At 47.4% G+C, this 13,230-nt stretch overlaps 2 protein-coding genes across 2 annotated transcripts; both read left to right on the top strand.

Moving 5' to 3' along the window:
- The first annotated feature begins 2,050 nt into the window (after positions 1–2,050).
- On the top strand, positions 2,051–3,037 carry LOC149991731 (melanoma-associated antigen B1-like). Its single transcript, XM_090264155.1, has one exon. The coding sequence runs from the start codon at positions 2,051–2,053 to the stop codon at positions 3,035–3,037; it is 987 nt and encodes a 328-aa protein (XP_090120281.1).
- An 8,216-nt stretch (positions 3,038–11,253) lies between these two features.
- Positions 11,254–12,285, top strand: LOC149991730 (melanoma-associated antigen B5-like). Its single transcript, XM_090264154.1, is given in 1 exon segment — positions 11,254–12,285. A coding segment is annotated over 1 exon segment (1,032 nt).
- The last annotated feature ends 945 nt before the right edge of the window (positions 12,286–13,230 follow it).

The raw sequence follows: 13,230 nt of genomic DNA, 5'->3' as shown, positions 1-13,230 counted from the left end.
GCAAGTGGCCTACCCCAGAACCCTGCACCACCCTGGATCCCCACGCCCTTCCGCTTTGTCTGGACAGCTGCACGCACGAATGTCTAGAGGAAGTGTCCCTGTTCGCTGGCCTGGAGTCTCGGGGAGTTGAGGTCTCCATGTGAGGGGTTGAGCCCAGCTCAGCACAGGGGAGGTAGCCCAGCACCTACAAGGGGCCCAGGGAAGACATGGGGAGAGGATGGAAGGGGGATAACCATTATTGCCGGTCTGGGAGGCACCAGGCGTGGCTTTTAAGTTCAGGGCCCCAGACACGTCCCACTGGGGGATCTGAGGAAAAGGAAAGCCTTGGTCTGCAGTCCGCTGGCGCCGCACAGCAGGGGGAAAAGTCCCACCCTCTGCTAAGAACCTGTGAGAGTCCCCTGTGGGCAAGTTCTGCGGTTGCCTCCCACCATGAATGCACCACCTTCCAGATGCCCATCCCACATGACCGGAAGTGCTCCCCCTAGCGACCGCCCACCCGACCCCATCCACACAGCGGGAGACGGAGACCGGGCGTCGTCACACAGCTGCTGTCGACAGTGACCTGAGGGAGGAATACTACTCCTTGTCCGTGTCAAGGTGCGTGGTGTCATAAAAGGGGGCTGAGGGGACACGCCCCCGACAACCCCAACCCCTATTCCCCCTGAAAAGAGGTGGCCACAGAGGCCCCGCCCCACCCTGCTCTCTGGCCTGAAGGCCCCAACATGGCCGTTAGGCTCTGCATCCTCTGCGTTCCCTGAGGGTTCCCGGTGAATAAAGGCCTCTGCCTCAGGGTGGTGGACTCTGGCTCAGCTCGAGCTTGCGGGTGAATCCCAGGCCCTCTGGAGGGAAAGAGGGGACCTTTCTGAGGAAGGAGTGCACACACACCCCCATCCCGGAACGAGATACATATGACCCTGGTCATGACATCGCCCTGGGAGGGCTCTTGGCAGGGCTAAGGACCAGGGTGCTTTCTTCCTTTGTCCTCGGGAAAGTCAGGGAGGTGGGGGCCTTGGTTTAAGGGTTCGCAGCAGGTGACCAGAGAGAGGCTACACAGGTCATGGGAACATTCAGAGTGAGGAGTGTGATCACTCCGGGGAACACTGACCCCGTAACACGGAGGACACCTTAGAATCCCTATCTACTGCCAATAGGAGGTCCAGGCATCCTTCAGGGATAAGTGCCCTTTAATTCCTGCTCAGGGATCGGAGAGGGGCAGGCTTTTACCTGAGCACTGTGATCACCACTCAGCAGTGGGAGGAAACTAGATACACATCTAGGGGGTCAAACAGGGTTGGACTGAGGCCCTGTGGGAGCATTCCTAATGGGGTTTCCTTTGATGCTGCATCATTCACTTGGGAGAAGCCAGGCAAATGCACACATAAAGGCCAAACTCAGTTCCTCCTCTGGCTCATGAATGGGTCCTGACCTTAGTGTGACATACGACTCAAACACAGAGATGGACAAAGCCCTAGCTCTAGCAGTGCCAACCAGGGAAACTGAGTGAGGACTGAGGGGAGACCCACCCTGAACGTGTGATGAAGGAAAAGCCAGCAGTCAGCAGTAAGGAGGCCTCTGAGGCCCTACCTAGAAAGCATGTGAGTTGTGTGAATGAGAACTGGGGACCCTGAAAAGTCCAGGACAGATGGTGCTCCAGGGCGTTATCTGTTCTAGCTGTTTCTTGGGTCTTGCTGATAAATAACTCGATGATCCTGAATGTGAACTGAAAGTACTCTATAAACCCAGGACACATATAACCCCTGTCAATCCCTGTATTCACCCTAGGAAACACACAGGTAGGACTCTAGGGCTCTAGCCTGAGGTTCACTCTAACTTCCTGTGCGGCCTTGTCAGAGGACAGGCTGATCACAGCAGAAGGCCTGTGAATTCCTAGAGAGCTGTCCTCAGGCCCTGCAGAGGCAGACTTGGTTAGAGCTTGGGTGACATGTTCCTGCTGAAGGGCCACACACCAACTCATTGTCCCTATTCCAGGTGCTGACCTCACCTACTGTCCTGCCCACACTGGTGCCTGCTGGCCCTGTCCATTGTCATCATGCCTCGGGGGCACAAGAGTAAGCACCGTGCCCGTGAGAAACGCCACCGGGTCAAAAGTGGGCTTGGACGTCACAAGGGTGCTCAAGATACTGCAGCAGAGGTAGAAGAGTCTCCTCATTCTGATGAATCTCCCCGGAGTTCCCCAGCTCCTGGTCCATCCCAGGAGCCTCAGGAAGCCCCAGCCACCATACCTCCTGAGGAAGGTGTGTCATGCCCAACATCTGATGAAGCTGCCGAGGGCCAAGGTGAGGAAAGCACAAGAGCCTCCCAGGCAGAATCCTCCATTCCGAGGGCTCGCAGAGATCCTCTACAGAGGATGGTGAGCAAGCTGGTGCAGTACCTGCTGGAGAAGCTCAAAAGGAAGGAGCCCATCATAGAGGCTGCACTGCTGAGGATCGTTGGCAGGAAGTACAAGGAGCAATACCCTGAGATCCTCAGCAGAGCCTCTCAGTATATTGAGCTGATATTTGGCCTTCAGCTGAAGCAATTTGGGCCCCAAAATCACAGCTATGCCCTTGTCAACACGCTGGGCATCCTAATCGATGGAGACCTGGCCCATGATGAGGCCTTGCACCAAACCGGGTTCTTCAAAGCTGTCCTGGGTGTGATCTTCATGAGGGGCAACCGCGCCACTGAGGAGGAAATCCTGCTGTTCCTCGATGCGTTGGGGATCCATCCTGGGAAGACGCACCCCATTGTCGGGGAGCCCAGGCAGTTCATCAAGGATATGGTGCAGCAACTGTACCTGGAGTATCAGCAGGTGTTCGGCAGCAATCCTCCACGCTACGAGTATATTTGGGGTCCAAGAACCTACGCTGAGACCTGCAAGATGCAAGTGCTGGAGTTTCTGGCCAAGCTCTATGGTACGATCCCCACTGCCTTCCCAGAGCTGTTTGCGGAAGCATTGACGGATAATGAAGACAGAGCCTGGTACGCAGCCGCAGGCATGGCTGCCGTTGTTGAAAGGGGCACTGTCTCTTGCTGAGTCGATTAGAGCAGCTCCTGAAACATCTAGGGAGCTCTGGGCAGGCGTTTCACCTTGAGTTTGGAGAGGATAGTCAACCTTCTAAGTAGTAGAGTGTAGTGGGCTCTGGAGGAAACAAAGCATTTGTCCTGTTTGGTTTCTTTTTCTTCTGAAGATGAGTACTTTTTAGGTCTATACATATTTTCAAACATGGTTACTTCTAATTGAAGGTTTATTTGTTTAAGAATCTAAGTTTCATAATGCCTGAGATGTCACATGTATTATTGTTGACATTTAAGATCAAGAGATTTGTCTTTTGCAGAGCGATGGAAAAACCTTCTGTATTTCTTTTTGCTACAGAGCAAGTTACCATGGAATAGGAATAGGATTTTGTGTGGAAATGTGAAAAACCCTACAGGAAAATATTGGCTATCCCACATGGTGAAACAAAAGTAAAGGCTGGTTAATATTTAGTTTGCTTTATTTTCTTTGTTCTTTTCTTGTGAAGTTAAATAGTATGTATCTGGATTGGCTGAATTCCTCAAGCATTATGAGAAATTAAATTGTAATAAATTTGATTTCTTACTCCTGTCTTTTATTTCCCCTCTTCCATTAATTGACCATCTGCTGTTTAAAACCCTCTAATAGTATTGGCAATGGTAAGAAAAAGAAGACCGAGCTGCCGCCTACAGAAGCTAGAGTCTAGCAGCAGCATTGGCCATATAGGAAGGCTGGTGGCATGCATTGGAAGAAATAAGTAAATGACAATGAAATAGAAATGGTGTGGAGACAGGGGTTGCGGATGAGAGCTACTTATTTCCCATCGTGTGATCAGGGCAGTGTTGGGCCTTGGGATACTGCCAGTCCCCGGGGGTGGGGGGACACTTAGCTTTCAGTCAGGCTGCATGATGGGCTTCATGAAGCTGTGGAGTGGGAGGTGGGGGCCAGTCCCTCATATGAGGGATCTCAGAGTTCACAGACTAAGCCTGGAATGAAAAACAGATCTTAACAGTTACTCTGGGGTGAGGGAAAACCAGAGAAGAATCTCCACCTGGGGCCACACTGGAAGGGGTCCTGTGCACTTGCCCCACTGCAGTGAACACAGTGCATGAACTAGGTGCTTTTGGAAGGAGGTGTCCAGAGTGTTTCTGAGAAATAAGGGTGAGAGTCCCTTGAAGCGAGATGCCAAGAAGCCATTGGACAGTGTCTCTCTTTATGGTCTGGGAGAGACAGAGCTCGCTCCATGAAAATGGCATTTATTTAGGGAACTTGGATGAAATTTGGCAAATTCCAAGGGGGAGATCTATTTATTTATTTTATTTTATTTTTTAATATGTTTTATTGATTATACTGTTACAGTTGTCCCAATTTCCCCTCCCTCTGCTCCCCTCCACCCAGTGGTCCCCCTACCTCCAGTTGTTCCCCCCCCTTTTAGTCCATTTCTATTGATTGTACATATAGTTCTTCTCAATCTCTTCCTGTCTATTCCATTCCCTCCTACTATGCTTCTTAATTCTTGTATCATCTCCCTCTCTCTCCCCCTTCCCCCCCTGCTGACCTCCCCCCAGTATGTTCCCCATACCTATAGTTCTTTTTCCACTCTCGTTGCCTATTTAGTTTGCCTTTGTTTCAATTCCCTAGCTTCTGTTGTTGGTTCTTGTGTTGTAGTTTTCATTTTAGTGTTCATAGGTTTGATCCTCCTTTTTCTAAACCAGTCCCTTCAACATCTCATATAATGGTGGTTTGGATCTCATGAACTCTTTCAGTTTTATTTTGTCCTGGAAGCATTTTCTCTGCCCTTCTATTTTGAATGACAATTTCGCTGGATAGAGTATTCATGGTTGTAGGTTTTGGATTTTCATACCTTTGAATATTTCTTGCCAGTCCCTTCTTACCTACAGGGTCTCCCTTGAGAAGTCAGCTGATAATCTAATTGGGACCCCTTTGTACATGATTCTTTTCTTCTCTCTTGCTGCTTTTAAGATTCTCTCTTTATCTTTAACTTTTGACAATTTGATTATAATGTGTCTTGGAGTGGTTCTCCCTGGGTCCAGTTTTTCTGGAACTCTCTGTGCTTCCAGGACCTGTAAGTCTATTTCCTTCCCCAAGTTTGGGAAATTCTGCTTTATTATATTTTCACTTAATTTTTCAGTTTCTAGTTCTTCTTCTTTGCCCTCTGGCAATCCTATAATTCTTATGTTCGATCTCTTATAGCTGTCCCAGAGGTTTCTGATCCTCTTCTCACTTTCCTTACTTCCTGTTTCCTCTCTCTGCACTGGTTGACTATTTGTTCCTTCTCTATGTTCCAGTTTGTTGATTTGAACTCTGGATTTTATTTCCTCACCATTTGTCTCGTATGTGTTTTTGTTTTTTTCAGTATGAGTGGTTTACAATCCTTTCTCATCTTTTTCCAAACCTTTTGTTAATTCTGTAAGCCACCTAATAACAATGGCTCTGAACTGAGCCTCTCACAGATTTCTTATTTGTTCATCTGTCAGATTCTTCATCAGTCTGTTGTCTGGTGAGCTGCGCCACCGGGATTTCTATAGTTGTCTGCCTCATTTTGACGGATGTGTTTTGTTTTCTTGGGCCGGCTATAGGGGGCGGAGCCTGTGTACTCGTCACAACCCAGCGACTGGAGGCAATCTGCAACCTATTTCGCGGCGCTGTGGCACTTTGTGTGGGGACGGGGTCCAACATGAATTCCTGCCATTACTCACTGCTGGGAGACCGGGATCTGTCCTCCCGCCCTCTGGGCTTCACCCTCCGAGGCAGTGCGGTGGCTGCTTTTCCCAACGTTGGGGTTGGGAGCTGCTGGGGCTCAACTGCAGCTGGGATTGCTCCCCCGCCGCTGTCCCTGGTGCTACCGCAAACGGCACCCCCCCCCCCCGCCCCTTCACTCCTCTTACCTGCCTGACAAGCGCCGCTGGTTTATAACTTCGTATGTTGGGCTTCCGTGTAGTTTTATTTTCTGGAATTTCTAGTTATCTTTTGTTTTGAGGTAGTTGTATTCTTTTTTAGTTGTAGAGGGAGACCGAGCATGTCAGTCTAAGCCCACATCTTGGCTGAAAGTCCGCAAAGATCTATTTACAGTGATGATGAAAAGAGTAAAATTATGGATGGTTTGTATGAGAAGGCACCTGGGAGAGCAGTTTGTAGTCCTGAGACACAAGATCTTTGAGTTGCATCCTGCTGGAGAAGACAACCCCACACCCATATTAAAAACAGATGCTCTAATGGGGAAATTCTGCTTAGTTCTGCTTGCTCAGCAACACTTAGGCTAATGTAATGTCGGTATTGTATACAGTTGCATATTCTCCAACAGAGGACCCAAACAATATTGTGTGAGGAGAGGCTTTTATTATCCAGGGTCAAAATCATCTTAATAATAACTATCATGCATTAAAAGCACCAAATTTGTCCTAATGCTCTGCAAGGTGGTTGATACTTAACACAAATTAATGTCCACAGTCCTGCATGACAGACTATCAAACAGACTTTGCCGATGAAAAGCTTGGAATGGTCTCACCTGAACCCTGGTAACTGACAGAGCTGGACTTGTTCTGCCTGAAATACCTCTAAGGCTCTTCCTGAGCCAGTGCACCGTGTCTGAAGCACACCCTGTGCCACCTCATTCATTTTTCCCATATGCTCCAAAATGTATTTCAGGTTTGACAAACCTAGATTTGCCCTCCAAATATTGATTCGGAATGCAGAGCACAAGGAATAGCAACAAAATAACAAAATGAATGGGAGGCACACAAAGAAAGAAAAAGATTGGGGTCTGCTGCTATGAGACCTAGGAGGCAGAGGGAGGCATCCCAGGTCCTGCCAGGAAACAAGGGAAGAACCCTGGATGACAACTGGGGGGAACGCAGACCCTAGAACTGTGAGGTGGCCCAGAGACTGCCCGAGCCATCGTCCCTGGGACACCTTGGGCAGGACAGTCAGACTGACACTGGGAAAAGTGTGTCAGAGATGGAGTGCCTTGGACTAAAGAAGGGCCCCCAGGCCAGCAAAGAAAAGAGTTCCAGGCCCTTCCAGGAGTCAGGGCAAGGGCCCTGAGTGAGGATTTAGGGAACCTCCAGTCCCAGAACTGAGAGGGCCACAGGACTCCGTCCTCTCTGGCTGCCCTGGCATACCTGGGCATTGTTGAGATAAGTGATGTACTGCCTTCTATGATGTCGCCAGCGGTGAGAGCCTTAGTGTAAGGGTCATTGCCGAGGCCTGTAGCAGGAGGTTTTCAGGCTTTTCAGAGGCCAAGGTGAATACTATGAGGACTGAGGGAACCACACAATCACAACAGTGAATACTCCATAAATGCCATTTCTTACTGGGCCTCAAGAAACCAAGGACAGGTATGGTCAGAGGAGAAGATCCTCACGTCCTTCTAGGGTCTCAGGGTGGTGCAGACCTTAGCGTGAGGAGCAAGCCTAAGGGCCAGGGAGGAATTATATACCATGGCAAGGTTGGGTCAAATCCAGGACTAGGGGTCCATTCGCCCTGAAATAGAAGGGATGACAAAGAATTGGGCCCTAGCTCTTGTTTCAGCCCTTGAAGACTAAGAATCTGGCTGCTGAACTAAGGTTCCCAAACTCTTATTTGTGTTTGGTCTATGGTAGGTGACATACTTAATCTGAAGTTGTAGCCACTATTGAGGAGAAGCGGGTAGGGACCCAAGACTCAATGTGAAGGCAAATAAGGACCCTTTTTTAAATTTTTTTTTATTTTTTGGTTTTTCAATTACAGTTGTCCCATTTTTGCCCCATTTCTCTCCTCTACCCAACCCACCCCCTCTCCCACAATCATATCCCTCCCCGCTGTCCATGTCCATGAGTCATTTATACACTTTCTTTGACTAAACCCTTCCCTTACTTATCCCCCTTCTCTCCCTCCCCCCTCCCCCCTACTGACTACTATTCTAGTCTCCCTATTTAGTTCGTTTGTTTGTGTTGCTCTTTAGTTTCCTGTATTAGGTGATATCATATGGTATTTTTCTTTCTTTGCCTGGCTTATTTCACTAAGCATAATTCTCTCTAGTTCCATCCATGTTGTTGCAAATGTCAGGAGTTCCTTCTTTCTCTCTGCTGCATAGTATTCCATTGTGTAAATGTACCACATTTTTTGATCCACTCATCTACAGATGGGCACTTAGGCTGTTTCCAGCACTTGGCTATTGTAAACAGTGCTGCTATGAACATAGGGGTGCATAGGTTTTTTTGAATTAGGGTTTTAGGATTTTTCGAGTATAATCCTAGCAGTGGAATCACTGGTTCAAATGGCAGTTCCGTTTTTAGTTTTTTGAGGTAATTCCATACTGTTCTCCATAGTGGCTGCACCAGTCTGCATTCCCACCAACAGTGCAGTAGGGTTCCCATTTCTCCGCATCCTCACCAGCACTCGTTGTTTGTTGATTTGTTGATGATGGCCATTCTGACAGGTGTAAAGTGGTATCTCATTGTGGGTTTTATTTGCATCTCTCTGATGGCTAATGATGTTGAGCAGTTTTTCATGTGTCTATGGACCTTCTATATGTCCTCTTCGGAGAAGTGTTTGTTCAGGTGCTTTGCCCATTTTTTAATTGGGTTGTTTGTTTTCTTGATGTTGAGTCGTATAAGCTCTTTATATATTTTGGAGATCAGTCCCCTGTCTGTGATGTCATTGGCAAATATGTTTTCCCATATGGTTGGTTCCCTTTCCGTCTTGCTGATGTTTTCTTTTGCTGAGCAGAAAGTCTTTAGTTTGATGTAGTCCCAGAAAATAAGGACCCTTAATAAGGACTGAGCACCTTGAAGATACCAGTACAAAACTCTCCCCATTGAGCAGTAGCTTTTTGGGGACCTGGATAGGGGAGATTGGCTTAGACTCATATCCTTTAATTTTTTTTCTTTTTTTTAAGTATATTTTATTGATTATGTTGTGACAGTAGTCCCAGTTTTTCCCCCTTTGTTCCCCTCTTCCCAGTACCCACCTTCCCTTCAGCAATCCCACCCCCCTTAGTTCATATCCATGGGTCATGCCTATAACTTCTTTGGCTTCACCCTTTCCTATATTATTCTTAACACCCCCCTGTCTATTTTGTACCAACCGATTATGCTTCTTTATCCCTGCACCATTTCCCCATTTCTCCCCTTTTCCCCACCCAGCTGATAACCCTCCAAATGACCTGCATACCTATGATTCATTTCCTATTCTGGTTTGCTTAGTTGGAGATTGTTTTTATTTTTCAGATTCAGTTGTTAATAGTTGTGAGTTTGTTGTCATTTTAATGTTCATCATTTCAATCTTCTATTACTTAAATCAGTCCCTTTGACAATTTATCTAATAATAGTTTGGTGATGATGAGTTCCTTTCGCTTTACCTTGTCTGGGAAGCACTTCATCTGCCCTTCCATTCTAAATGATGGCTTTGCTGGATAGAGTAATCTTGGTTGTAAGTCCTGGCTTTTCATCACCTTGAATACTTCTTACCGATCTCTTCTTACCTGTGAAGTTTCTTTTGAGAAATCAGCTGAGAGTCTTATAGGTACCCCTTTGTAGATAACTCTCTGCTTTTCTCTTGCTGCTTTTAAGATTCTCTCTTTAACTTTCACCTTTGGCATTTTAATTATGATGTGTCTTTCTGTGGTCCTTTTTGGGTCTAGCTTGTCTGGGATTCTCTGTGCTTCCTGGACTTGTATGTCCATTTCCTTCACCAAATTTGGGGAGTTTTCCTTCATTAGTTTCTCACATAAGGTTTCGATTTCTTGCTCTTCCTCTTCTCCTCTGGCACCCCTACGGGTTGGATGTTGGCATGTTTAAAGTTGTCCTAGAGGTTCCTAAGCCTCTCCTTATTTTTTTCAATTCTTGTTTCCTTATTCTGTACTGGTTGACTGATGTTTTCTTCCTTATGTTCCAAGTCATTGATTTGAACACTGGTTTCCTTCCCTTCACCATTGGTTTTGTGTGGGTTTTCCTTCATTTCATTTAGCATAACCTTCACTTCTTCCCTTATACGTTTGCCATACTTAAGCATATCTGTCAAGCCTGTGAGCATCTTTATCACCAGTATCTTGAACTCTGTGTCTGTTAGGTTGGCTATCTCCTCATCGCTTAGTTCTCCCACTGGAACTTTGATTCATTCTCCCTTTTGGACCATACTTTTCTGTCTTCTCATCTTGACAGGCTCCTGTGTTTGTTTGCTTCTGTGTTTTAGGCAGAGCTGTTGCTCCTGTTACATTGTAAGGGGAAGAGCCTTAGGTATTCATCAGTAGAGGGTGTCCCATTTCACCACGTTGTGGTGCTGTGTGTAGGGGAGGAGTGAGAGAGGGAACAATGCTGCCTGCTCAGCTCTTGCCCCTTTTCCAGGCACTTCTCCCACTTCCTTATGGGACTGGTGTCTCTCTAGCTGTTGCCTTGGTTCTGATTCCCAGAGTGTATGGGTCTGCGGACGTTGTAGAACCATGGGGGACCTTTAAACAAGCGGACTCTGCTGAGAGACTGGCAGTTTCTTCCTCTTCCCCAACCCCCACTGGTTTGCACAGTCAGAAGCAATGAGGCTTGATTTTCCCTGGCACTGGGACCATGAGCTGCACAGTCTGCTCTGGTGCTGGGAGCGCTCCCCAGGTGTCCCTCCTGACTTTTTAAAATGTGTGCAGCACTTTCCACCAGCCACTGTTGCTGCCGCCACCACAATGCATCCTCTCCACTGTAGCTCCGCTCCTCCTCCCTGTCTGGATGAGTATTTCTTCTTTATAACTTTGTTTGTTGGACTTCCATGCACTTTGATTTCCTGGAACTTTTGGTTGTCTCTAGTTTTGAGGTAGCTGTATTCCTTCTTAGTTGTGGAGAGAGATGCAGCGTGTCTGGTTAGGCCTCGGTCTTGGCCAGAAGTTCCACAGGAAGACTTCCCTTAATTCTTGTGAGTCCCATGACATGTCAACAGGTAAATGATGCTCTTGAATTTGAAATAAGAAACTCCTCAGATTCAAAGACTGCCAGTGCCTGCTGTCACCTCAGCATGCCTTTGGCAGGACTGGCAGAATTTCATCTATATGTTCCCCAAACACAGGTTGGATAGAACAGGAGCCTGGTGAGTCTTTAGAGCAGTGGCCTCGAGGAGACCTGCTAGTGTAGCTTTCCTAACAATCATGGCATTGTTTCTATGCCCAAGTGCCCTCACTCTCATCCTCCTCCAGGTGCTCTCATCACCTGTCCTCTTACTAAAGTCCCTGACTGTTGTCCCTGACTGTAGTCATCATGCCTCGAGGGCGCAAAATTGAGCACTGCAGCCTCCAACAGGCCCAAGATGAACCTGAGAGTCCCAGTAAATTTGAAGCAGCAGCTACAATAGAAGAAGAGCTCCCGACTTCTTCATCTTCTGGTTTAGAGGTTAGTACCCAGAGCTCATCACCTCCTGAGGCAGCTTGCACTTCCCAGGGGCCTGGGTGATCGCTAAACACCACCATTCCCACTTCGGGTGCTGTTCACACTGTGTCTGTGAACAGCCAAGATGAGGAACACGAGTGTTCCTCTGAGCACATATTTTCTGAGTGCTCATGTAGTGGTTCTCTGAACGTGAGTGTGAGAGTGTTACAGCAATTTCCTCTGTTCGAGTACAAACTGAAACAACCCAGTCTTAGAGAAGAAATGCTAAGGATTGTCAATGGTAAGTACCACGACCAATTTGCTGATATTCTCAAGAAAGCTTCTCGAATCATTGAGGCTTTCTTTGCAGTTGAATTGAAGGAAGTGGACTCAGTCAGACACTCCTATGACCTTGTCAGCAAACTGAAACTCCCCAATACTGGGCAGGTGTGTCCTGGCAAGGGGTTCCCCAAGACTGGTCTCCTAATGAATATCCTGGGCATGGTTTTCCTGAATGGGAACCGCGCCACAGAGGAAGAGATATGGAAATTCCTGAATAAGATGCAGATATAGCCTGGGAGGAAGCACTTCTTTTATGGGGAACCTAGAAAGCTTCTCACCAAAGAGCTAGTGAATCTAAATTACCTAGAATACCGCCAGGTGCCTGGCAGTGACCCACCACGCTGCGAGTTCCTGTGCAGCCCCAAAGCTTATGTTGAAACAACCAAGATGAAAGTCCTGGAATTTCTGGCTAAGCTCGACAGTACAGTTCCAAGTACCTTCTCCTCACAATACGAAGAAGCATTGAGAGAGAAGGAGGAAAGAGCACAAGCCAGAGGGACAGCCAAGGCGGGCGTTAGTACCACAGGCAGGGTTTACCCCCGTGCCACAGCCACCAGCAACTCCACTCCTAGAAAATTCTGATGACGGTTTTTAATGAAAGAAGTCTGACGTCATAGAATGGAATTTTGTGGAAATGTGCGAGAATCCCACAGTAATTTTTTGGGGATAATGGAATAGGGGAAGAAAAAAAAAACATCATCAACCTTGAATATGCTTCCTCTTTTCAGTCTTCTGTATAAGTAATTGGTTTATACACCGATATGCTTAGCTTATAAAGAATGTAGGAGGTAGCCAAAATTAACAAGTTAGACCCTTCCTCCCTCCTCTTCTATTCCTCATACAGAATTGAGCATCTGTTCTTTGGAAGGCTCTGTGCTGGCCCAGGGGTGTGCAATGCAGACCCAGCCTCCAGTCATAGAGCTTTGCTTGCCAGGAGCTGCAACTGTGTGAGAAGGATGTGGAGACACCCTCCACACTTATGGGAAAGGAAAAAGGGTGGGTGATTTGGGAGGTGTTCCAGTTGAAAGCATCAGAGTGTAAACTCTCGTGAGTCAGAGGGGTTTCAGTTTGGGGATGCTGCAATTCAGTCCTTCAGGTATCATTTGACATCAAGGTACATGATGGAGTAGCTGAGGTTGCGGGGCTGGTGAGCAGAGGCCAGACCCTCTGATGACATGTCTGATTTGAGAGAGAAAATCTAAATGGAAAACCACACTGTGGCGAAAGGTCTAAAATTAAAACCCAATATAACGTGTTGCCTGGACAGGGGGTGAAACCAGCAGGGCCTCAACTCACATAAGGGCAAGTTCCCCTCCATACTCCTCACTTGCAGATAAAGACCCCTACCAAACACACATCTTAAGGAAGGGGACAAGGCACAGCTCTTGCTTATTCCTCAAGTAACAAATTTTGGCCCCCTCCCAGCCTGGGAGCTTTCTGATCTGATGACATGCTGCCATGGCAACTAGGGGTCACCTCATCCTCTTGACGCGACAAACCCTGCCTCCCACAAACCTTGTTCATTCC

Source organism: Furipterus horrens, unplaced genomic scaffold (assembly GCF_987537825.1).
Source record: "Furipterus horrens unplaced genomic scaffold, mFurHor1.1.pri manual_scaffold_17, whole genome shotgun sequence".
In the NCBI taxonomy this organism is placed as follows: Eukaryota; Metazoa; Chordata; class Mammalia; order Chiroptera; family Furipteridae; genus Furipterus; species Furipterus horrens.
The sequence above is the reverse complement of the archived record's forward strand: the minus strand, read 5'-3'. Positions and strand labels throughout refer to the sequence as shown.